Raw genomic sequence first — 27,889 nt, 5'->3', positions numbered from 1 at the left:
GACAGGTCACACTCACAGTCTTTCACAGCTGAGCCCCACTGGGCCGGTGTACTTTCGCGGATTTTCCCCGCCTGGTGTCACACACAGGGAGCCAGCTTTTGCAAAGGATAGCCGGCTTTTATGCTCTGAAGTCCCTCCCTGAAAATGATATCCACCTTTCAAAGAATGACAGTATAATAAAATAGGATGTGCATTTACTGTTAGAGGTAACTACTTAAATATTGCGATGGGTTACTCTCTTATTTAATATTCATCCCTGTCTGATTAAGTTCTGTTCTGTTTTTGCATTTTATAATAGTCAGGGATCTTGCAGCTTACTAAGGTCAAGTATGTCCAAGATGAAACAACCTGTAATGTAAGTGGCAGAGGCAGGTTTTAAATTTGTTTCTTTCTAGTTCTGATGTCTAGATTGTGATGTGGTCCTTCGTATGGATTAGTATATGACATGAGCACATGTAGGTCTTGAATGGTTAAATAAAATGTTCTCTTTCCCTTCAGTGACAGAGTACTGAAGGTATATATATTTAGAAAACAAGTTCTATGGGGGCAGGTGATTGAGTGGTGAAGTTGGCTTAGCAGAGGACTCTGAAAGAATTTCCTTGAATTTACAAACACAAATTTACAAAACTTTTTTACAAAAACAAATGCCTGCTCCACAGGCACTTCTCACTCAGCTCCTTGCAAACCTGAACACTATCATTGCCTCTGTTAAAAAATCATATAGGGTGTCATGTTGAAATCTCAAATACTGATATTTTGAGATATATATCAAATATTGATATTGTATTCAATATCTCAGTCAGGCTCAGCTCACCACCTGCTTCATCCTAAGAGAAACCCCTCGTTGGTTATAAGAGCATACGCAGCACTCTTGGGAAGACTTTGTCTAGGAGGGGCACCTGGCATAGCCCACTGTCTGGGGGATTCTGTAGATACAGAGATGCCACATCTGGGTATTTGTATGTCTAGACAGAGCTGAGAGTCTCAGTCCTTCAGGTATGACATCAATAAATTAAAAACTTCATTTCATATGAAAATTCTAAAGCTTTGGTGGTGTACAAAATACATAATTTTAGTGGGGCTCTTAAAAGATAAGAGTCTTATAAGAATTACAGTGAATGGGGCCGGAGAGATGATGCAAGTGGTAGGCCTTGCATGCACTAAACTAGGATAAACCCCAGTTCAATCCTTGGCATCCCATATGGTCCCCCAAGCCAGGAGTGATTTCTGAGCTCAGAGCCAGGAGTAAGCCTTGAGTATCACCGAGTGTGGCCCAAAAACAAACAAAAAAAAAAAACAACAAAAACAAAACAAAAAAATTACAGTGAATATGCAAGTAGTCTGGAGAATTTCATCCCTTCATTCTACTTCCTTGATCAAAAAAAAATGGGGGAAGATTTTGTCACTTTGGGTCCTAATTGTGCTCAGTCTTTGATGGCATTGCTTATTTAGCTACTCAGGAAAGGATGGAAGAGAGAAATAAGACTATAATATTTTATTTAATATAAAGGGGACACATATGTCCTAAATATTAAAACATATGTAAAATCACTGATAATGAAAAAGGTAGAATCTGGGTATAATTCCCTGCCTTTCTCTTGAATGTCTTCTAAGTGTAGTCAGGACAAAGAAAAAATTTTTAAAAAATCAATAAATGGTTTTATCTCTGTAAATTCCAGCCTGGGATTTGCCTTGCAAAGCAGCCAGTATTAATTAGCAGGGGCCAACTCAGAGGCGCTTGGTACTAATCCTGAAAGAGAAGCCAATAAAAGAGCCAAAACAGCCAGATGAGTCTGGATTCAAAGGCACAAATAAGCAGAGCAGATACATGGAAGGGGTTATGTCTCTGAAAAAAAAAATGAACTTGTTTTCCTGTCCATCCTCTGAGCCAGACAAGCAACAAACTAAGGCATCAGATACTGGTTTTTCTTTTGTCTCTGGCATAAACAGGGCCAAAGTTGTGTGTAACTAGTGCCATGTTATTTTTTTCTAGGGGTGGGCATTTTATTCATTATTTTGTGAAAACCTGACAACTAAACCAATAATATACACAGACAAGAAATAACAGGACCTGGGGCCGGAGAAATAGCATGGAGGTAGTGCATTTGCCTTACATGCAGAAGGACGGTGGTTCGAATCCCGGCATCCCATATGGTCCCCCGAGCCTGCCAGGAGAGATTTCTGAGCATAGAGCCAGAAGTAACCCCTGAGCGCTTCCGGGTATGACCTCCCGCCCCCCCACCCCAAAAAAAAGAAATAGCAGGACCTAGTTGTAGAGTATTTTCTGCTCTACAGGCACCTGGTATACCAGGTCCTGCTGACACCCCTTTCAAAGCTCAAACATCAAGCATTCATGGCTGGTCAGCCTCTCTGGATGATTCTAAAAAAAAAAAAAAAAAAATCAAAAACATGCAAATCGTGTTTGCCTGTGGATAAGATAAAATCCTTGCTTATCTTCAGTTCTTCAATGAGAAAAAGGTCAGAAAATGCTATCAAAATTACTGTCTTAATTCCCATTGTAGGTATATTTTGTGAATATGTGGCAACTGAATTATCTGAATTAAGGAGTGTTCTCTTTGCTAACTTTGTGTTTATTTTCTCACCTTCCCTACCAATGAAGAGAAGATGATGGCCTGTCCAGAGTGTCTTAATGCCTTTTTTGTCAGGTTGAGGGCAGTTTAATTTCTTGGCTCTTCTTCCAATCCCACAAATCTTAAAGTTATAACTTAAGAATTACATGGTGTAGTAACCATGAGAAAATATAGAGACTCGGGATGACTTTCTGGCACCACAAGGTACACTTAAGTTCACTTGTGCTTCTCTAGAGGCTTGTAAGCACCAACATGGTGACCTGGATCTCTCTGGCATACAGCATGAAAGTCACGCCTAAGGACCTCCCACCCCTCTCCTCAACAAACAGAGAAATGGTTTGGCTTGGTAACAGTGACATGCCCACAAACCTTGAGCAAAAGCTCTATCATGTCTACTGGGTAGGAGGAGGACAGATGTCTATCCTCCCCCCTTCCCTGAGCACACACAGCCTGATGAACATTTCTACTTGTACAAGTAGAATATCTCACTGTTAATTATCATTTATTTTTGTTTGGTTTGGGTGCTGGAGCCAGTGTTTTATGGGGTACCATGCCTGGGTCTGTGTTCATGAGTAACCACTGACAATGCTCAGGGAATCCTAAACAATTAAATAAATGATAGACCTTGACTTCTCATGAACTGTCTCTTGCTGCATGAAAAACATACACCATATCCTCTACCATTATCTCTCTGGACCCAAGTTAGTATATGTTGATTCCTGCTGATGGCTCAAAGCATTCATCACCTTACTAGAGAGATTTTCTAATGTTCACCACACACACTAATCATATGTGGCTTCCCCCTTTTTGTCACATGATAGAAGATTTAACTTCTCTACTCTTCTCCTACTAGGACAGGAAAGATCATGATTTGGAAATATCTGCTTTTTTGTTATTTCTATCATGTATATATGTTGTATGTATAGTCTATATGAGGCTTATTTTAAATATATATGTATAAATATCTGATTTTGGATAAACGGACAGGCAGATGAACAATGGGAGAAGCTATTTATGAAAAGAAGTTATTAGCTACTAAGTATATTTATGTTCATAATTCAGTCATTGCTTTGGTCAACTGGAATAGAGAAAGATGAATTTAATAAGTAAAAGAAGCATATCACCACCCTCTGTCCTGAAGTCGAATCATTTGGTGTTGGTTAAGATTAGAACTCAGTGGAACACATGGATTTTTTTCTAATTATTTTCCTTTATTTGTGGCTGAAAGTATGACATGATTCTTCAAAAGCATGTCTTTAGATGGTAAAGAAGTGACCATCTTTACAAGTGAGGAGGCTGAAGGTCAGATGGTTGAAGAGCATTTCCTCTAGATAACTAAGCCAGATCATCACTGAAAGGATAAGATGAGACTTGGGTTCCCATGCAGAACTCAGTGATGGCTCTCTGGACCATCAGTTTTTATTCATAAAACTGCAAGACTCCAGGGCCAAGAAATTGTACAACTGATAGGGCATTCGCCTTGCATGCAGCTCACCCAGGTTTGATCCCCAGCATTTTATTTGGTCCCCTGAGCCCACCAGGAATGATTCCTGAGTGCAGGGCCAGGAGTTGCCCTGGATATTGCCAGGTGTGGACCAAAATTCAACACACACACACACACACACACACACACACACACACACACACACACACACACACACACACCAAAAACCTGCAAATCTCAAAAGTTCTGAGGGTTATTTTTTAAATATCTTTGGCTTCTGGGTCACACCTGATGATGCTCATAATTTACTCTTAGTTCTTACTAAATTTCTGGCAGTTCTCAGGGGACCATATGTGATGTGGGGGGATCCCAAACCTGGGTCTGACTTGTGCAGGGTAAGCACCCTGCCCACTCTACTATCACTCTAGCTCCCAGTATTGTGGTTTTGTTTTGTGATTGTTATAAATAATTTTAGCAACAAGCTCAAAAAACATTTTCTTAGAATCTAAAGCTATTTATAAATACATAGTTTGTTAATAATTTAGAAATATCATGGCAGCCAATAATTAAAGCTTTTTGAAAAACAATCAACTGTTCAGAGGGACTCTGGTGCTCATTTAAACCAAGCAAAATACCATAGCCATAAATTTCCAAAACTAAGCATCTATGCCAAGTTTCATATACCACATAGCATAATTCTATAAAAACAACAGGATCTAATTATTGAAGTTTCATCTATATTTACTTTATCAACAGCCTAAATAAAAGAATCTATTTGCAATTGATTTGAGTCATGGTGAAAAGAAAGACATTCAATTACCAGGGAATAATTTCATCAAGTCTATCAGAGTACTTCAACAAAACAAGACTAATAGTGTGTATTTATAAAAAGAACATTTAATTTTAAGGACTTGTGATTGTAGGAAGTGGACGGCCAGATTCATAAGAATAGACAACCCAGTAAGCTGGAAATTCAAACAGGACTGGGAGCAGCAGTGTGAAGATTGCAAATCTCACTCTTTTGAAGTTTCAACTCTTTCTCAAAAGGGTCATGACTATAAGGATAAGGCTTACCCCTCTAGAAGATGACTGTCCACTTTACTCCAGGTGTATTAATTTCAAACGTCTTTGCATCCCAGCAACAACTAGAGTGATGTTTGCCCAATGAGGTACAACCATCTGGTCAGTTTCACTCTTATACATCACAATATGTCAGGAATGACATGCTACTCAAGATGAGGAACAGTTAGGTTTGCAAGGCTTCCAAATAGCCAACAAAACATGAATTGTCTGCATCTCAAAATCCAGACATGAAAAGCTAGGGTACTTTGATATATTACATGGTATTTATGCCACCACTGGCTCCTTGTGATGAGGAGAATGAGGACACATATGCAACAAACCTTTAACCCACCAATTGAACAGAACCCAGTTCATTTAAAGCTGTGATTTTTGAATGCATCTAGAAACAGAGACATGCTCAAGCCAGCAGAAATATACCATATTATGACAAGAATAAAAGTCCAAGCATTTAGGGAGCAAGTCCATTTGGTTCTTCTCATAACTTCAAGGCCAGGTGGACCTTGACTTACATTCTGTTGATTAGTGGATTTCTACTCACCTCTTTCCTTGACTTTGATATTTATGATAGGAGAAATGTCAGTTCATTGTGAGAGACTTGGGGTGACTCTTGGAGAAAGTAACATTCCGGCCTCAAGATTGAAGTTTTTTTAAAAAAAAATTATGTAAGCAAAGATGTGCCCAAGTGGACTATAAAATTCTGAAGTTAAAGTTGCACACTGGCTGGGAGTTAAGTATTCAAAAGAGTTTAATATAAGACACTTGGGCAAAGGGATCTTGATCCTGCAGAATTCTGTAATCACTCATGTTAAAAACATGGATTAAAGGATTTCCAGTAGGAGAATTATTTTAGAAATCTTTCCCTGTGCTTTATGGTCAATAAACAAAAGTGATCAATGCTATAGATACAAGGAGACCAGTTAGGGAGCTAAAAATGGCTCATGGAGGAAATTTAATTAGTTCAAAAGATCTTCCAGGTGATAATAAGTAATGTGCTAGCTCACTATGACAATTTAAGAGACATAAGTATCCAAGTGATACCAGATGCTAAACTTGTTCAGCACTTTGGAGGGTGGTGCCTTGGAGATGCTGTTTGTTTTGGGAGGAAATTTCGGCAAAGGAGTTGGAGTTTAGTGTGGAGAGAAGATAGTTGGTCATACTTGCAGGTTACCCAAATGGAGAGACGTAGTTTAGTAGACAACTGAAAAGATCTGGAAAAGCAAGTGAATGACTGAGGAAGAGAACCATGAACACAGATTTTATTGAACCAGGAATGAGGATGTTGAGAAAGAGAGGAAAGTAGGGATCCAACTTAGATGTAACTGTAGGAAGAGGTGAACTTGAGAACAAAGCCAGTGTATTTGGTGCCAGATATTTCCCATTCCTGTGCCTTCCTGCAATTGCCTTATAATCCCAAGGTTTTCTGCTATGCTGAACTAATATGATTAATTCATCTGTATCAAACAGTAAATCTTCCAAACTCACTTTTTGGGGATTATATCCTTGTTGGAATCTGTATCCTTAAATCCCCTTAAGGAACCATGTGCTCCCAGGTTCCTGGGCTAGAATGTAGGCCGACATCTATATAGGTCAGTATTCCATCTTTTTTTTTTAATTTTTATTTTTATTTTTTTATTTAAACACCTTGATTACATACATGATTGTGTTTGGGTTTCAGTAATAAAAGGAACACCACCCATCACCAGTGCAACATTCCCATCACCCATGTCCCAAATCTCCCTCCTCCCCACCCGACCCCCACCTGTACTCTAAACAGGCTCTGCATTTCCCTCATACATTCTCAATATTAGGACAGTTCAAAATGTAGTTATTTCTCTAACTAAACTCATCACTCTTTGTGGTGAGCTTCCTGAGGTGAGCTGGAACTTCCAGCTCTTTTCTCTTTTGTGTCTGAAAGAAACTGTGGTACATATACACAATGGAATATTATGCAGCTGTCAGGAGAGATGAAGTCATGAAATTTTCCTATACATGGATGTACACAGAATCTATTATGCTGAGTGAAATAAGTCAGAGAGAGATAGAGAAAAACGCAGAATGGTCTCACTCATCTATGGGTTTTAAGAAAAATGAAAGACATTCTTGCAATAATAAATTTTAGTATTCCATCTTTTAATAGCACAGTGATGCAGAACCTTCTGGAGAGAGCTAACGCCAAGTGAAAAAGAAGCAGTTTTCTGTTGGAGGTAGCTCATGGAAATCAATGAGCAATTTCAGTGAATTAAGGAGCCTGACAATGAACTCAAAAATTTAATAAGGGATATTACAAGTAGATCTGATTGTGAGTAATAAATGCAGTTCCTAAGACCCCCCAAACAAGAGTAGTTATTTGTAATGGTCAGGAGAATCACTATTTGTATTTTGGATTTTTCTGGTTGGAATCAAATTTGGCCTCTCTAGATCCCAAGTGGAGCCTCTTCTTCAGTCCTGAGATGAAAATAATATTAGCAAACAAATGAAAAATAAAAAGAAAAGATTTTTTGCACCAATAAAATGAATATATAGATATTCTAAAACTCTTGACATCCGTTTTTATTTTATTTTTGATGAAAGCAATTTCTTTATTTAAGCACCATTGTTACAAACTTGTTCATTATTGGGTTTCAGCCATAAAATGCCCACCCGCCTTCACCAGTGCAACTTTCCTGCCTCCAATGCCATTTCAATTTTTAAAAGGGGTAATTACTGAGTGGTTTTAAAACTATGTGTTCCAGAAGTACCTGACCATATATGTAATTTATTAGTAGGCACTTACAAATACTTTGAAGTTGGTTAAAAATAATAATGTGTTTTAGTCTGTTTCCTTTGACATAAAATTATTTGTCAATAATATATGTGCCATTAAAATATTGGATTCAAGGATAACACTGAAGAAAAAGAAAAGAAATCTAAGATAGAAAGTATTTTTGTAAGTTGATAAAACTATAATTCTAAAGTTTTTACAGTTATGAGTAATAGATTTAGTTAAATTATTTCTAGAGTTGTATAGTAACTCATTTTCTTATGAAACACACCCACAGAGTAGCTAGAGTTATAATTTCTTTTTTTTTTTTTTTTTTTTTTTTTTTTTTTGGTTTTTGAGTCACACCCTGTGACGCTCAGGGGTTACTCCTGGCTATGCGCTCAGAAGTTGCTCCTGGCTTCTTGGGGGACCATATGGGACGCCGGGGGATCGAACCGCGGTCCGTCCTAGGCTAGCGCAGGCAAGGCAGGCACCTTACCTCCAGCGCCACCGCCCGGCCCCTAGAGTTATAATTTCTATTGCAGAAACATGAAACTTTAAGGCATGTTTTAATAGTTTCCTTACCTAGGGCTCATGTTAGTAATTCCACTCTATCAGTAATGAGAGTAAATACCTAGATCCCGCTTACATATGGGGAAACTGAGTTACAGAGAGCTGAAATCATACAGGTGGCAAGTGACTGACCTGGAATTCACAGCCAGAAGACTATCCCCAGACTTTCATTTCCAATCCAAACAGAAAGATGAATTTCTCTTTCATCCCATTTGGACGAAGTGTTTTCTCAAATGCTATCATCTGATGTATAAAGAAAAACATTTGTCAATTTTGATGGGCTGAACTTCTGCTCACCTTCCTTCGTGAAGATCTGGATGATTGATAGTTTCTTCTTTCATTTGTGCCATTTTATGACTGAAGTTCTCTTTGTCACGTTTCCTTCTCTCCACAATTTTGTTCTTGTGCTCTCACAGCCAGTTATAAAGTGGCAATTTTTATTGTAATGATTAATCATTATTTATAGAATCTAATGAGGACTTGTAATTTGCAACGATGTCACTCACTTGGTCCTTTAACTTAATCTTCACCCAAGGTTCCTCTTACTTATAACATTCCCTAGATCACAGATGAGGAAACTGAATTTAGATGCAGCATTTTATTCAACCTGCACAACTTGTAAGTGACAGGGTGCAGGATTCCATTAGAAAGTCTTCACCTGGGACTGAGTCCCTGTCTCTGGATTGTTCTGTTCTAATTTGTAGGTACCACATCAGAAACTTAGAGGCACTTTAGGCAAAGATGTGTCACTTGGCCTCCACAGAAGTATGTGCTGAGGAGAAATGAGTGAAAAGTCTGACTAAAATTCTTTCTGACCCAATCAACTCATTTCTACATTTCAAACTTTCCCCCTTGGTGTTTGTATGCAAAGGAGTAGCTTAAAAAATGTAAATTAAGGGAATAATTTTTAAAACATTCCCTAAGAAATACATGGCATCAGATGAGCTCACATGCAGCTAACACAATCCCAAAGGAATGAACATAGAATGTGTGAAGTAAAGTTGAGAACTTTTGGAGCTTTGTGATTGAGATGAAATGGACAAGTTACCATATATACAGTGAAGCTTATGGTAGAGATGGTGGTGATCGTGAAAGGGATGGTGATGGTGGTGGTAATAGAAGATATAATAGAGATAATTGTGAAAGAGGTGCTGGTTATGGTGATGAACCATAACAATAACTGCGGTGGATGATAGTGAAGGATATGATGGAAGTGGTGGTAGAATGATGGTGGAGGAGATGGTGGACTTTGTGGAAGTATGAAAGAAGAGGTGGTGGCAGACTGATGGAGATGGCAACAGTCATGGTAATCATGAACATGGAGATGTTATGGTGGTGCAGGAAGTTTCTATAAATTTTCTTGCCTCCCCTTTGCTCTTTGTCAGAGAAAGGTTCAAGAACAAGACAACGTAGGTAAGAGTTGGGAGATTTCTTAGACTCAGTGGACCTTTGAGGCATGAGTAAGGGTCCTTTCCAGGGAGAAAGAACCCCTGGGTTTGGAACAAAGGCTTCTCAAGGAGAGAGATAACCAAAAGGAACAATATGTATGAGGGATCAGTCATAAATCACCCAACTGAGTCAAAATGTACCACTGCAGTTGCAGTGTAGTTGATGTAAAGATGGAAATAAGATGCTGAGACTGCACTACCAAGGAGCAGGAATGAGTTGTCCAGACTTTTCTCTGTGTCAGAAAGTTGGTTACCACAGGCCATTTGGGTTGGATGTTGAAGGCTTCTGCATCAGCCTCAGGGCTCTTCTGGTTTTCATTGGATTCGGGGGAGTCTCCTTTGGTGCCTAGAACAATTTTCTCGCCATGATTCCTCCTTCTAGTCCCTCCTCAGAGCAACTGTTTATCCAGCTGCCTTTGTCAGCAGTGAAAGGGGTGGAGGAAGAGGCAGTGGAATTAGATGTGTAAAACTGTAAGGGGAGGGGGACATGCCCACAGTTCAGGCTCATGCAGCAGAGTTAGGCTCCAGCATAGAGAACCCACAATTTATAAGGGTAGAAAACAGACAGTTGAATTGAAGGTATTAAAAAGAGGAAATGAGATCCCAAAGTCTACCTCGGTTTTCTATTTGCTGTACATACAAATAGGCACTGAGCCTTCCCTAAGATCGGTTCCATTTAGGAAATTTATTTAAATAAAATGATAGTAATAAAAATGATAGGCTTAGAAACTTAGCCAATAGCCTTGGCTTCTGAGAAACCATATGAACTGTCTCAGATAACAGCTGAGTTCCATTTCAAAGATTTCATAATTTCCAATTCCTGATGCCCATAGTGGCTACCAAGAAGCTATTACAAATCTAAATCCTTCTACAGCAACTTGATCTTCAGCTTTTTCTCCAAAAATTGGAAAGTATTATACCACTATCCACTTTAATGACCTTCCTATTCCCAGAGCATACACTAAGCCACTCCTAATCTCTCTCTTTTCCAGGAGAGTTTCTTCACTCTCACATGATTTGTCCATTTTTCCTTTTAAATTGCACTTTCTAAACCACTGCACTAAATTTCAGCACAGAAAGCTGCAAATAAAGTTTGAGCCACTCAAAGTATTTGTGTCATGTGGAAAATGTCAATAATAATTTAACATTGTTTGGCAGTGGAGTGGTACAACTTCTACCTAGAGAAATTGCAAAGATTTCGTAAACAATGGGGCATTGCAAAAATTAGCATTGTTTGCCAATGTATAGAACTCTTCCCTTTGCCTCTCTAGTTCATGGTTTTTAATGACAAAGCCACAGTGGTAAGGTAATTTTTATTATGCAAACTGGCCATGGACTTTCAGGTGTGACTTGAAAATGTTTATAGGGCCATTCATGTTAAAAATACCACTTATGCAACATCAATCTTATTTTGGGGGGTCAGGGGCCATATCCATTGGTTCTCAATATCTCTTAAAATAGAGAAATCTTGGACTTACTCTTGGCTCTTTGCACAGGGAGCACTGCTAGTGTGTTGCATGTCAGCCCTTGATGGGGTTGACTGATGGAAGGATGGAGGATGAAGCCTTTCTCTTCCAGCTCAGAGCACGAGTCTGCCACTCTGTCTAGCCAACGGTTCTGAGGTGAAAGGGCGGGTAAACAGCTCGCAGACAGTCAGGCTTGTGGAAATATTAGCTTTATTCAGTGGACAAGATTGAAGTCCAAAGACTCAGCATAAGTTCCAGCAAAAAGCCCCTCGCCTTCCACAGACCCTTGTTTTTATCCCCCAGAATCAGGTACCACCCAATGGTGGGATCAGATACCACCCAATGGTGGAAGCAGAATCAGGTACTACCCTAGGGTGTGGGCAGAATGCCAGGTCACACCCTAGGATAGGGCACAATCACCGATCAGGGTAGGGTCAGTAACATAATAATCCCCTAAAATATTTACATACACAACACTAGTGGTGCTCAGGGATCACTCTTCAGGGTGCCAGGGCTCAAACCCAGGTCAGCTACATCAAGACAAGTCTCCTTCCTACTCTCCTAACTCTCCAGCTCAAGAATCATGGATCTTAAGTCTATGTCCTTATATAGTAGTTATGAATGAATTACTATTGTTGCTTTTTTTTTTTAACCAGCATTCACAAAATTGACTAACCTTTGCTTTGTGTGTGTTGTCCACAGAAATGTAACCTGGAATAGTTTGGCTATTCCAGATACACACTGCTCACCAGAGCTGGAAGAAGGCTACCAGTGTCCCCCCGGATTTAAATGCATGGATTTGGAAGACTTGGGACTTAGCAGGCAAGAACTGGGCTACAGTGGCTTTAATGAGATAGGTCTGTTTTCCTCATGTTTTCAGTTCTCTTTTACAATGTTTTTGAAATAGAGAATTATTATTGATGCGATTTCATGTCCAGATGTTTCTTGTAGGTCTGAATTATAAATGCACATTTTCATGCCAGGAAATGCCTGACAGTTTGTAACAGTTCTTGCCTGTGAGTTTAGCAATGTGTGTTGAGTTCAAGAGCTCCTGTTTTGATGAGTTTGGGATGGTTCATGCTAATGTCTGAATGTTATGTGATGAGCAAGGCTCAGTAGTTGTTGATGTAAAGACAAATAAGACCTGTTTTCCTTAACTCCTTTCACTAGGTTCTGGTAAATAAGGTAAGTCTTAAAATAAATGAAATTCTAGTCATTGATGAGTGCAGGAAAGCTGGAAAATCATCCTGCAGCAGAGACAGCTAATGAAATCCTTAATGAATAGACATCAACTTTATAATAGGTGCCTGAGAAGGTTTGTACATGAGTGTGATGGGCTTGACTGTTGACATTGATTTGTGCTTAGTGCTATTAAGTCCTGAAATGTGCCATTAGACACAGTAAGGGAAGAACTTAGTGTCTGCCATATGTAGTCATAATAGGAGCACTTATTTTGTTTCTATGCAAGTGGCATATATTTCATTAATGAAGTGGGAAAGCAACGAAATTCAAAACAATGGCTGGATGCCTTGAGAATGCATCTTAATGCACTCTGTCTGCCATAACTAAATGCTACATCCAGATGGGATGGTGGCAGCAGCATGAAAGTGTCTCCCCCTTCTGGAGGCTGGCACAAAGACATCAGCCTGGCAGTAGGACTGGCACCTAGTGGGAACCCTCTCTGCACCTCAACTCTGTCTTTATAAAGCATGGGAGACTTAGAGCAGCCAATAGGCTGTTTGCCTTGTATACCACTAACCTGAGTTTCAACCCTAGAACCACTTATATTCCCCCAAGCACTGCCATGAATAATCCCTGAGCAAAGAGCCAAAAGTTGTCTTGAGTACCTATATACTCGAGTATAGTAAGCCAATATTGAGATTTATGCTTTTTTGTGGAAAAATATGAAAAGGTTGTTTTCCCTACATTAGTCTTTATGTTTCACATAGCCACTGGAGTTAATTATTGATTTTATGAAAATATGTGCAAAAGAGAACTAAAGTAATAGAACTCAAACAACGTGCTTGCTTTCTCAATAATAGTACATTTGTCTTGCAAAGGAATTCTTTTATTATGGCAGAGGAAAAACCAGACATATTTGTGTTAAATAGAGAACAAGGTCTTCTGAATTCGACAAAAGGAATAGCTGTCAGTCTCTGATCAAATATGGGAATTTTCAGGGCCAGAGCGGTGGCGCAGCGGTCCCTACTGTTTTTGCCTTGCACATGGCTGACCCAGGATGGACTGCAGTTCAATTCCCTGGTGTCCCATATGGTCCCCCAAGCCAGGAGCGATTTCTGAGTGCATAGCCAGGAATAACCATTGAGCCTCAATGGGTGTGGCCCCAAAAGCACAAATTTTGTGCTGGAAAAACTTGGCTTCTACTCGAGTATATACGGTATTTGCAGATATGCCCCCCAAACAAAACAAAAACTCTAGCCATCTTGTCTATGGGACTCTCATCTCATTATGAGTACCTCAAAAATATAGTTATATTTCAATGGGCCCAATCACTGATATCTTCACACCTGGAGTTACTTGGGGAGGGGTGCTTAAACATTTAGTCCTTAATTTTGTTTTAGGGCCACACCCACTAGTGCTTAGGAGTTCCTCTTAGCTCTGTGCTTAGAAATTACACTTGAGAGCCTTGTGGGACCATATGGAACGTCAGGGGTTGATTGAGCTAGTCTAGGACGAACTGCGATTCAATCCATATGGTCCCTCAAGCCAGGAGCAATTTTGAGCACATAGCCAGGAGTAACCCCTAAATATCACTGGGTGTGGCCGAAAAAAGAAAAAGAAAAGAAATCTCTCCTGGCAGGCATAAGGGACCATATGAAACACTGGGGATTGACTGAACCAGGTTCATCCTGGGTCAGCTGCATGCAAGGCAAACTCTCTACCGCTGTTGCTCATTCCAACCCCTCATTGCCACTTCTTAAAGAATTTTTCAATTTTAATGGGTACTAATGGTTTGAAAAATCATTAGTAACAGTACTATAAACCAAAGAATCTCCAGAAATAAAGATATTTAAATACAATAAAATATGTGTTTTTCAAGTAATAACCCTAATCATTCATTGATATATTTTAATACCCTCATGTTAAAATGTGAATTGTAATGTATATTAAGATGAGTGGATTTTCAGAAGTGTTACTAAATGGGCATTCCTCCAACTCTCTGGGCAGTGATATTGTTTCTGACTTAAAAAAATATAATCATCTTATCATGGGATTAACTATAGACTTCTTTCAAGTTCATTTACTCTCCCCTTGATGTTTTCGTGGTGTATGGAAGATTTCTGCTTCATTCTGGGTGATAAAATCAGAGGTCTGTATCTAGAGATCTCGGTCTCTGCACAGATCAAGGAGTGGAACTTATGATGAAGTCTTTCTTTGTGATTCTAGAAGTTCTGTTTCCTCAGTGTCATTTTAATCTGTTTTCTGTGGTTGGTGGTCTTGGTCCTTGTGGTGAACCTAGAATAGAGCCTGGGATAGCGTCTTTCGTTATGTTTCCAGAAGACCCATTCAGTTGTAATTGTCTCAGTCAGATCTCTGGAATTAGAGATCATGGTTGTTGTGTAGGTCGTAGAATAAACCCTAGACTAGGGCTTTTTTATAGGTCCCAGGATACATGCTGCCCGGTCATGGTTCTATCAGCCAGTCATCTGTAAATCGCGATCTTGGCTTTTGCACAGACCAAAGGGTGACAAGTCTTCTGATTTTGTCTTATCGTTAGCTGGTGAGGTAGGATAATCTGCTTTTAGGTCCAGTTGTTCCCAATTTCCGCGTTGTCAGGATATCATTAGAGCTGGCACATGTTGGTGTTCAAGAAGTATTAAGGATGTCCTGGATGGGATTTGGTTCCTGTAACTTTTGTGAAGAGCTGTGTCATTTCTATGTCTGGGATCCAGGATTCAAGGCTGGACGGTTGGTGTCTAATCACCTGGGGTCTAAGTTGGGTCCACATGACATATTTTTAAGGTGGGAGATGCCCCTGTATTGTAAAGAAGTATAAGTACTTATCCCTAGTAGATAAGAGCTTGTTTATATACGTAAGATTTCCCCTTTTTTTAGTGTGCCTTTGTAGGAAGAAATGGTGCTTCATTATATTGCCAGTGCATTTGGAGGTGGAAAGAGAAGAAAACAGAAACGTCACACACCCAAAAAAGATAAAAATATATGTGCTAACATATATATAAAAATTATTTTAAAAATGAAATAAAAAAGTAATTAAAGGGACAAAGTGATGCAGGAGACTACCTTTTATTTGGGGGAACGCAGGTAAAGAGGTAGTATTATACTTATGATGGAAGTACAGGTTTCCCCATTGTCTTTTGAGATTTTCTTGTGGGGTGTGGGTTCCAGGGCGCCTTTTCATCACACACCCTGATAATATATTCAAAGGGTGGAGAAATCCTGTATCTCTTAGGCCAAGGGAATTCCTTTTAGAATGACCCCAATATTTACTGTGCCTATGCAGGAGGGAAAAAAAAAAAGAGACAAAAAAGCACAAAATAATCTTTTTTTTAATTTATTTTTCTAGTTTTTGTCAATTTCTTTGTTTCAGTGTGGATATTGAAGTTGTTGTCTCCATTATTATTTATATATTTACTTTTTCTTTCTTCTTTTCTTTTCTTCCTTTTTGCACTCTGTCATGTTTTTTATTTCAAGACCATGGCAAGTATGTGGTGCTAATCTTTATTGCTGTAGTGCTCACTGGATATTTTATTTGATATTTCTTTTTGTACTGTTGTGGTGTTTCACCTTCTTTTTCCCCTTTGTCTCTCAAACCAAGGATGAGAGCCACTAGAAGGACTCTGCCCATTGTCGGCGTATTTGATTTTTACCTCATTTTATTACTTTTCTCTTCTTCAAACAAAACCACATAACTTGAACTATCTAGTCCTGCCTCCCAATTAGAGGGAGAAATAATGGAGGTACCAACACCAAACAGTTATAAGATCACTAAGTAGTAAGCTAGACACAGAGGGGACCAAGCATTCTAACAGCCCTGGGGGTGAGGGTGAAGGATATGGGAGGCAGGATAGGAATGGAGGTGGAGGGAGGACAATTTGGTGATGGGAATTCCCTGATTCAATGTTAATATGTACCTAAAATATTACTCTGAACGATATGTAAGCCACTATGATTAAAATAAAAATTATATTAAAAATATAATCACCTTGAAACCCTGAAAGGTTTCCAGTTGGCAGCACACTCCTAAACTTACCTGACTTTGCAATCCACTTCCTTTTTCTTTTTATTTCAGGGGTAAGGAGATTCAGGGATTAGATGCTGCTTTAAAGGTAGAAAATTACAGGCATGATGTGGGGACGAGGTGCATAGGTTTAGTAGTTTTCAAGAAACAGGATCCAGGAGTGCAGATGAGAAGGGATAGCTTATCCAAGCTTGCAGCACTTTCATTAAGGAGGTCACAGGTTCAATCTGGTTTTGTATGGAGACCAGCCAGAAGTTCAGGAGTTAAGCTGCCTTTGCACATAAACCCTCCAATCCTGCTCAGTCACGTTATCAATCAAATCTAATCTAAGCTATTCAACGTCAATCATGACACCTAAGTGCCAGTGGCTGCATTCTATTAGAGATGTTGCCTCTTTCTTCATTGTCACTGAGAAGGACTTGAGCTTATGTTAGCTCCATCTTCCTCTTGGAGAGAGAAAGTCCCCTATCTGAGAGACCCCCTTGTTAGAAGGACTGGTCCTGGGACTCCAGAGCCCCTCTAAGTTCCTCTACTGCTCATTTGCACCTTGATCTTCTAAGGATTAAGTGCTTTGAATCAGGGAGGTCTATTTCAACTTCATTTCTCCTAGGGCTAGTGAAATGCCTGGCAAAGGAGGAAAGCTCTGTCCTGTTTACTGGTGTCTTAACAACAGCAAAAGTCTTTTTTCAACTGACCGCTAACTATTTTTGTTTGTATTAGGAGAAATCCCACAATAGAACATTAAGTAGCTTCCATATTCTGTTCTTTGATTTTTTTGTCTTGTTTCTATTGGCAATAGTCAGTTTTTCTCATGACTTCTCTTTACAAACCCATTGGGTTTGTTTCTTTTTTCTCAAGTGATGATTGAATTCATCATTGTGAAATGACTATTGACTAGATGATAAAATGTTGATTTTGAACCAAAGTAAAAAAAAATTTTGGTGGCTATTCTAGTTGATATTAAAATTAAAAGCTACTTCCTAATGCATTTATCTTGCTCACTTCTATATACATTGTCATTTTTTAGATAATTTGGTGATGTTCTTCTAAAATTGAGATGTTTTCTTAAAAATAAGTACAGGTAAGACTATATGAGGCACATGAGTTGAACCCTTTCTGCATGTATTAAATTTAAAACATCATTAGGAGTTTAAAAGTTTGTATAAATATCACTTAATATATCATGAGCATAATCATGATTAATTCAAAGAATGTACATGTTCTTTTCTTAGAAATGTATCCTTCCCTCCTTGAATTCTGTTTTATTCATAAGTAACTTTACATCCCAATAACACATAATAGTGATTATGTTTAATTTTTAAATAGAAAATTTAATTTATTGTAGATAATACATTTAATTTTAAAGTATACAAAAATATCATTAGCATGGATGAATATGGAGTGTATTATGCTAAGAGAAGTAAGTCAGAGGGAGAGAAATAAATAAAATGATCGCACTCATTTGTAGGTTATAAAAAAAAGATAGTATGATCATAATTCTCATTGAAAATAAAGATGAGGGCCAAGAGGACTGGTCCATAGGAAGAAACTTGCCACAGAGTGCAGGGGGCTATAGTGAGGGCAGAAAAAGGACCACTATGACAGAGGGAGTTAGAAATAATCACTCTGGGAAAGAACTGGGTGCTGAAAGGAGGGAGAGTGATTGGCATGATATCCGTCAGTAACAATATTTTAAATCACAGTGTCTAAAATGAAAAAAGGAAGAGAGAGAGAGATTAGAGAAAAAATGTCTGCCCCAGAGGCAGGCAGGAGGGAGGGCATGAGGGAAACTGGGGATATTGGTGGTGGAAAATGTGCACTGGTGAAGGATGTTGGACAACATATGACTGAAACTCAGTCATGAACAGCTTTGTAAATAAATTTTATGATATTCAATTAAGAGTTATTTTATTAAAAATAAAAACATCATTGAGGATGATTTCAATGCAAATGGCTGCTTCCATTTTAATATAGTATTGCCATCAATTAAAAATGATTTTCTGTGCCCACAAACCTCCACCTCACACTATTGGCATTGTTTTTCTACAACATTTTTCTTTTTAACATCTAATTTTAAATCTTAAGACAATGACTTTTTTTCAAATAATATAATTGTAATATAACTTAATATAATACTATTTATAATGTAATATAAATTCAAATGTTGCTGCCCCGCTGATAAAAATTGATTCAACAGATTTGAATGATGTTAAATCATATTTTATCCTGCTTGTATGTGATATCAGACAAAAACTCTACAAATTAATAGAAATGAATTACTGTATAACTATGATTTATAACATAACATATACATTTATTGCATTTGCAAAGATCTCCAGTAAGATTTATTTCTAAAGTATGTCATTGAGATTTATGCTTTTCTGTGGAAAAAATATGAAAAGGTTGTTTTCCCTACATTAGTCTTTATGTTTCACATAGCCACTGAAATTAATTATGGATTTTATGAAAAATATGTGCAAAAGAGAGAACTAAAGCAATAGAACTCAAACAAAGTGCTTGCTTTTATCAATAAAAGTACATTTGTCTTGCAAAGGAATTCTTTTATTATGGCAGAAGAAAAATAAGACATATGTGTGTTAAATAGAGAACAAGGTCTTCTGACTTTGACAGAAGGAATAGCTGTGAGTGTCTGATCAAATTGGGAATTTGATCCCTGAACCAGGTGACGGGTAAACCTTGGGTTGTGTGAAAAAGTGCAGGTTTGAGGATTTATAAAATATGTCTTTGGGCCTCATCCAATTTTCAAACTAGGTCACAGTCTTCTTTAAATTGGTAATAGATAATCATATGTTATGAGAATGTTAGGAAGACAGGGGGATTAAAGATGGAAATGCAGGCATGCATTTGAAGAGCATTATCAGCTGCTAGAGAGCACTTTTCTAGGAGTCCCTGTGGAATGTGAAAGGGCCTTTGATTAACTAACAGAAGGAAAGTTAGCAATGTCTGAGAACATAATAGATTATGTTTTTCATATTATGAATGAAATATATAATGCCCATTAGGAATACCTAGTATCACCAGCAAAGTAACATGTTTAAATTTATATTTTAAGTATTTGTAGATAAGAATCACTTCAAGTGATATAAAATTTAATGAAAGGAAGTATTATATATGTCTTAGCTCATTCCTTCCTCCACCTTTACCAGTTTAATGAAATCATATGCCTTTCCTTTTTCCCTCACAATATATAATAAATTCTTTATAGTGATTTATGGCAGGTTGCTTTGTATTGAATGCATACACACATGTGTATCCCATGTCCATGAGTATTCTTTGAAATGGATTCCCCAGCTAGATTCTGCACCCTAGTTTCTCAGATATTTATAGGGATTCATAGTCTTGCTCTTTTTTAGAGTACATTTTTAAGTATAGGTACTTTTTAATATGCATCAATATTGATGTAAAGAAAAAGATCCCTATTGTATTCTGTACTTTAAACTTTGGAATCCCCCCCCCCCTTGAATTTCTCCCTGGAGTCACTCTCACACTCTTTTTGTTCACTATAGAACTCAGCTCCCAATACCCACAAGCTTCCCTGAACACTCTGGCTAAAAGTGTCCTTCTCTCTACATGAGACCACAAGTCTTTGTGTGTGAAAGTTGATGCTCTATTCAATTAATTTCCATTCTGCAATGTGTGCTGTGTCCAACCTTGAACTGGTTGACTTTGGCTGGCTCATATCAGAGACTCTGGTTTCTCTTAGGATACTGGTTTGTTTGGTTTTGATTTCGGGGCCACACTGTGATGTGCTGTGGGTTTACTCCTGCTCTGCTCTCAGAAACCACTCCTGGGATCTCAATGTGGGGTGCCTATATGCAAAGCAAGAGTCTCATTCACTCTGCCATTTCTGTTATTTTTTTTTCAAGAGATCCTTGGGGGCACCCCTAGATCTTTATTGATTAGTCAGACAGCTTCCCACTAGTCTAAATAGGCAAGCAGAGCTATTTAAGTCTCCACTATTTAATTATCTTAATAAATTTCTTTATTAATAAGGGATGTACCAGTCTCCATTTAAAAAGTTCCCGCTGTGGGAAGGTTGCATTGGTAAAAGGGGATGTTCATTTTATGACCTGAAAACCAACTACAATATGTTTGTAATCATGGTGCTTAAATAAAGATATTATTTAAAAAAAATAGTTCCCACTATAGAGTCCACTTTGGGGGTTCAAGGGACCTTGGGAATGTTGACAGTGGGAAGAGAACACTGGTGAAAACTTTGGTGTTGGAATGTCTTATACCTGAAACTCAATCATGAATGGCTTTGTAAGTCATGATAATTCAATGAATTTTTAAAAAATTAAAAACTGCCCTTTGTGAAATTTAAGCTTTCACAGCACACAGCAATTCGGGGTGCTTCTTGTGCCCATTAGGGTTTCTGCCCAAGTCCTCTGCCTGGATGTATCGAAGCCCCTTTGGTCTAGCTTTGAATATGCGAATATATTTGTGTCATCCAACTTCACTGTTCCTCCCTCCAGGGCTATAATCTCCAGTAGCCTCTGACTCCAGGATATTGCACACAATCATAGACTCATTTATGAGACCCAAAGTTTAATCTCTTTTATTTATCTATTTCTTGTTGCTGGTTGGGCTGGAGAGAATAAAGGAAATTTCTCTGTAAACTTAGTCCATAAAACTGACCTCAAGACTTATCTTTTTACTGTAGCTTTAGACTTTCTATAAAGAGGGGCATTTATTCTCTCTTAAATATGAGTATTGCAACTATTTTATATTTAAGAAATAAATGTGTTTCAGCATTTTATTAAACTTTGTTAAGACCTATTTATAGGACCTTTTTTATCAGTTCAAAATGTTTCTTTCTGATATATAACTGATAGATATAAAGTAAAAATAGCTTTTTTTGGTGAGGGAATTCACTATTAGTCTTCCTCTATTTTTTAAAGTAAAACTAGTAATTTTAATAATATTTTAATTACTTTATTTAAACACCATGATTATGAGGTTGTTCATAATATACTTGATATTTTTGACAGTTACAAAGTTGTTTATAATTGAGTTTCAGTCATACAATGCATAACAATGTCCGATTTATAGTCCATAAAACTAACTATAACAATGTACAAAAATGTCCTATTTATATTCCATATAACTACTGCTCTATTTATTGCTTCTGAATTCATGTACTAAAACTCTTTCTAGCCTGATTCTGGTAACACCTTGGTAGTGACTTTGTATTAAAAAAAATTTTGTAGAGATTAAGAGAATGCACAGAAAATAAGCAACGGTAATTGTTGAGTCCTGAGAGTAATTCTAATGGATTAAGATTTGGACTTCTTAATCATCTCACTGTTAATTGCAACAAATATTCAAATACTTTCCTCATTTATATAGCTTATTTTACACGTAAGCAGAATAAAAAATGAAGCTTAATTCAGAAATTCCCTAAACATCAGCCAATAAATTTTATCAGACAATTCAGAGTCTAATACAAATTTTATCTACATGTACACATGGAGTTGCATTATTTTATTTCCAAAGCAATGGTGACTAAAAATCCAGTTACAAATTGAGGTTGAATTGGTGAAGACATTCACACAAAGACTACATGGAAGCTAACTTTGGAGAGCAAGGAATACCCTAGAAGGGGACATCAGCTCCAGGTGGGCCAGTGGTGAGGAGAGGATGATGCTTGGTGTTGAACAACTCTGAATCCAGTCCAGCTGCAGATGTGAGAATATGGTAGCTATTTTCACACAAGGAATGAGAGGACTCGCTTTGACAAGACTACTCATTACTCCTGCCTCTTTCTAGAAGATGACCTAGGCTCATGTGTCTTACTTAGCCTCTACGAGCCTGTAAAACGGGAGGAAGGGAGGAAGACACACCCAAGGGCAGGGAGAAGAATAAATAAGTTAAATGTTTCTCATCTTCATGCCTCCTCAATATGATAATGACTTCTGTTTTCATTAGCTCTTAGTTTCATTAGCTTATTAACTGTTAAGGTAAGTGAAAGAATAAATGAATGATGGTAAAGATGACCTGAAGTAATAGGAGTTAAAGCCCACCAATAAATGACTTCTTTCTATAACAGGTGCCTTAGTTTTCAGCCTTGGCAAAAACACTTAGGGTCTGGCACATGTGTTGCCTGGGTGCCTTGATGCCAAGTGCATGTTGCCTGCATCTTCCATCCTGAGCTGTTGAGATGCCAACTTTCATGCTGGGTTATGGACCAGGGTTCTCTCTAGCTTTGAAGAAGCCTGTGCTCTCCCTGGAGCATGTTACATTATTCGTTATTCACTCTTTTTTGTTTGTATGTTTGTTTGTTTTTATTTTGAGGCCACACCCAGTGATGCTCTGGGTTTACTTTTGGTTTGGGGGACCATATATGACACCAGGGATCGAACCCAGGTCCGTCCTGGGTTGGCCCCATGCAAGGCAAATACCCTACTGCTGCGCTATCACTCCAGTCCCTTTTTATTATTTCTTTCTTATCCTCACCCTCCTCTACATTACTAGCTCCAAATAAAATCTGTTTTTACTTAAAAACAAAAAACACTAAGGGTCTTCCAACATATGGAACAATATTATCACAGTTTATTCTGCACATATCTGCCCTTTTTTTTGTCTATTTCATCCACTGTGTCTAGATTATTGAGATTCAAACATGAGTCGTGTTTCTTAACTCCTTAGGCCACCAAATGGGTAAGAAAAGTTATTTTTATGCTCTTATGACAACTGAAATGTATTAATCAATTTAGCATCTTTTTATATGTTTATTGGACAATGTTTCTTTCTTTATATACTTTGTCAGTTCATATAGTTTGTCCATTTATTGGATATTTTGTCTTTACATATATGTATGAACCTTTGAATATACACACATCTAATCTAGAAACTTGATTCTTACTATTATTTGTTTTCAAGTCTTAGTATTTTAGAGTTTATGAAATTAATTGCACACTGCAGGACACTTAAAGCTCACAGATATGTGTGTATCTAAGCATAAGTCCTACATAAAGGACTTGTTTTTAAGGGAGGAAGAAAATAAGAGAGGGACTTATCATGGATGAAGACTAGTCCAGATGGGAGGATACATGGTCAAAAATGATTTAGTGACAACATGGCATGAAAGAATGGTATCGTCACCCCTGTCAGAATGGAGAATGTGATCAGTGTTTCTCTGTAGACCATGAAATCACATTACCCTATCCTCTAACCCTGAGAATGTACTTCTAGAGTGGAAGTAAAAAGAATGAGACAGACACAGTATTAATATGCTGTTAGAATCAAAGAAAAAGAGAAGGAAATGTAGCAAGAAGAGGAAATCTGTAAAAATACAGAAATAGGGGTCAGAGCAATAACACTGCATTTGCCTTGCAAGCAGTCAACCCAGGACTGACTCAGGTTCAATCCCAGGCATCCCCTGTGGTCTCCTGAGTCAACCAGGACCAATTTTTAAGCACAAAGCCAGGAGTAGTCCCTGAGCACTGCTGGGTATGGCCCAAAACCAAAACCAAAAAAAAAAAAAAAAAAAAAAAAAAAAACAGAACAAAAATAACAAAGTTTTATTTAGGCATCTGACAGCCACCAGGATAGAATTCTGAAATTTGATGCATTCAACAATAAAAAAAAAAAAACCTTTTCAGACAAGTTCCAAGAATCTGGAAGACTAGTAATGGGACTTTCCTTACAATCAGTGCTTTAAAAGGCAGAAAGCCATCTAATGGGATACAAAAATAGTCTTTTCCTCCCCACTGTAATATTCGCCTTTAAAAAAAAACAGCCTTATATAGCACAGGAAATAATAGCACACAGCAAGAACTATACTTTGAGGCATTATTGAGTGTCTCAAGTGTCTAAAAGGTACAAAGCTAAAAATCAAACGATTTCAGCTTGGAAAATGTCCCAGAATTTGTGATTTTCACATTTACAGCTGAAATGCAAGTGGGTAAAAAATAACAAACAAAAAAATTACCCCCCAAAATAATTCTTAAATCTAAAAACTAAGCTCAATTGACAACCAGAGGTTTTCTGGACATATTTTATTTAATTATGTCACTTATTAATAAGTTCCATACTTTTTGGGGGGCCACGCCCTGTGATGGTCATGGTTTACTCCTGGCTATGTGCTCAAAAATTGCTCCTGGCTTGAAAGACCATATGGGACCCCAGGTATTTAAGTGAGGTCCGTCCTGGGACAGCCATGTGCAAGGCAAACGCCCTCTCGCTGCCCTATCATCCAGTCCCAAATTCCATACTTTAATTTTGATGTGAGTTATTTGAGGAAACTAGTACTAGCTTGTAACTTTCTTCGTTGATGAGAAGTTGTCACACTCAGGTAGACTTTTTAGACTGTAATTGTAAGTTTAATAAATTTTCTAGTAGATTTAGCACACCAAATAATTGCGCATATACTCAGGTGGCTCATACTGTGATGCCAAGGCATGTTATTAATTTACAGGAGTAAGAAATGAGACAGTGAGGAAGAACAGGACCATGAATTTAACATAGGTCAATGCATCTTGCACTAATACCAATCTCTATCTCAGGTGGTTTGCATCACCTACAAGCATGTGCTTATGATATAGGCTTAGTTCCGCCAGTACTGACACAAGAGAGCACTTGTTCCATGGCTTAGCATACAACAGATGCCCTGCACCATCAACTACCTCAGAGGTTTTTCACCAATACAGATTGCTGTCTGTACTTCTGACCAATTGACTACATTTTAGAGAATCCCAAGATACCCTCTAAGAGTTTGATTCATTTGCTCAAGTGAAGCACAGAACCCAAGGAAGCATTCCATGTACCAGATTATGTGCTTTTCCTAAAAGGATATATTGAGGAAGATCCAACGAAAGAAATGTATAGAGCCAGATGGCCTGTGGAAGTACAGTTGGCCTATCATTCCTGATTTATATCTCACAGCTCTGCGAATGATTTTGGGGGGGGTTATATAAAGGCTTTATTACTAGGTTTGATTGATTAACGTGATTGATTAGGTCATTGGTGATGGAAATGAGAAGTCTGAGTGGAAAAATGGAAGTCTCATCCTTTAATCATGTAATTAGCAATCAGTCTCTTCTTCAGTCATCACACTAACAAATCAAAAATAATTTTTTAAAAAATATATCAATCCCCACTTGATCTGGGAGGTGGGAAATAATATGCCACTTGTGTATAAGAAATACATTTGAGCCATCTGAATAGTCATAGATATAGTTTTCTGATAAATCATTATATTCAAAGGGGTAGCATAAAATGTAATATTATTTTAAGAATTAAGTCATTTTGTAACAATCCTCAGAGACAATGAGAGGAGGGCTGGAACACCAGCTCACTCCATGAAGCTCACCACAAAGAGAGGTGAGCACAGTTATAGAAATAACTACACTGAGAAATACCATAATTAAGTGAATGAATGAGGGAACTGGAAAGCCTGTCTGGAGTATAGGTGGGGGTGGGGTGGGATGGAGGGAGATTTGGGACATTGGTGGCGGGAATGTTGCACTGGTGAAGAGGGGTGTTCTTTATATGACTGAAACCATATCACAATCATTTATGTAATCACGATATTCAAATAAAGAGAAAAAAAAGAATTGGTGCTTAAATTGATTTTCAAAAGAAAAAATCTTATAAACCAAGAAATGCTTAGAAAATATAACCTTTTTTTTAAATGATAAGTTTTATATTGGGATATATTAAATCCATAAACTATTGACTTTATACAAAAGAACAATTACAAATCAATCTATGACCTAATATTAGAAGAGTTGACATTTTATGAGGCATTTAAATATATTCTGCTGGTTTGGTGAGCATGTAAGGAATTTCTTTTTTATATATCAAATGGGTATTTTCTAACCCTAAGAATACAATTATTATATATAAAATAGACAAAGCCATTGACTTAATTTTCCCTCCTTCCAAGAGTAAGAGGTGTATTCTAGGAATGTCGGAAAGCTTTAAAGCATATAACCAAAAAATATTATTTATTCTTAAAGCTTGATTCATGTACTTTTCCAAAGTGAAATGAAATATAAATATTGTATTTTAAGTGATCTTTTGGATATGATTCAAAGCCTTAGATACAGAGAACAAAATGCTAAGTGTTTTACTATATGAGACACAATCTTCCATCTTCCAGAAGTGATCCATAGGCAGGAGGGTTTATGTGATAATCTCCACGAGCCCTTATGCTATCTCTAGTCTAGAGAGATAAAGTGAGATCACACTTGAGCAGATAGGCCAAAGACAGGAATCACACGAGGAAGGGTAGATCTTCATGCCCAGAATGATTTAAATTCAAAACTAGTAAAAATGGCTGTGGTTATTTGGTCTCGACATTTAGGATCTTCAGAAAGGGAATATGCAAACAGAATTTTTTTTTCTTGCAATACATACAAGCAATGAAAACCACAATTTTCCAGAGCACAGGTATCAAAAAGTGTATTCTTTACAAGAAAACATGGTGACAGATGGCTAAAATTTCCATCCAAGAAAAATTTAGTTCTGGAACTTCAAAATATGGAAAAGTTTCTTTGCTGGGCTTCATACAATGTTTACAGTGCTTATAGAAAGTTAAGAGAGAGATGAATGTGGAAGTGAAATGCTCTTGAAATGTAATCAATCTGTGTCAAAATTTTGAATTCTGAGAAATTTCATAGTCCTGTCTGTCCAGTTTGACATGGTGAGCAATGCCAAATTTCTGTGAGGAATATAATAAGTCTAGAATCCTTGGAAGACTGACCAAAATGCCACTCTCACAGTGAACTTGAAATACCTTGGTGCTTTTTTTAAAAAATTCTTTGTGCAATTTGGGTAGTTAATTAGGTTAAATATGAACTTAGGGTCCAATATATAATTTAACATGTTTCTTAATTAATAGAATGATGTAGACCACTGTCATCTGTTGCTATATGGGCAAAGAAGATCATGGAACTCTGACATTTTGATAAAAGAAACATTATTGGGTAGTATATATATATATATATAACATATATATAGTATATAGTAGTATATAGTATATATATAGAATATACCTTCCAGTGCAGCCTCTGAGGATGTTTCCTGTACACAGAGTAAACAGAATTTAAATCATTTGTTCTATGTTAGAATCAAAAGTGCAGTGAGCTTTTGGAGGCTTAGATTATTTTCCAGTTTAGACTCAGTGTTTGGTGTGCAGAGAAGAAGAGAGAGCAATAAATTCTGCCCATCTTTCATTCTTTTCAGAGAGAGCTGGTACTCAGAATTGAACAGGAGCATGTTGAAGAGAAAGGATAATCATATGGGCAACTTTAAAATGAGGGGAAAATGAAGGAGCAAGCAAGTCTTGGCTATCATG

General features: G+C 37.6%; 1 protein-coding gene across 1 annotated transcript in view; it reads left to right on the top strand.

The window, feature by feature from the left end:
• Positions 1-27,889, top strand: part of NALCN (sodium leak channel, non-selective) — a 306,322-nt gene that overhangs the window by 43,546 nt on the left and 234,887 nt on the right. The window contains exon 7 of the mRNA XM_049778612.1: positions 12,048-12,202. Coding sequence (XP_049634569.1) covers positions 12,048-12,202 — 155 coding nt within the window. The remainder of the gene's footprint in view (positions 1-12,047; positions 12,203-27,889) is intronic.

The sequence above is a fragment of the Suncus etruscus genome, chromosome 8 (genome assembly GCF_024139225.1).
Source record: "Suncus etruscus isolate mSunEtr1 chromosome 8, mSunEtr1.pri.cur, whole genome shotgun sequence".
In the NCBI taxonomy this organism is placed as follows: domain Eukaryota; kingdom Metazoa; phylum Chordata; class Mammalia; order Eulipotyphla; family Soricidae; genus Suncus; species Suncus etruscus.
Note: the sequence above shows the minus strand (reverse complement) of the source record. Positions and strands in the feature narration are given on the sequence as shown.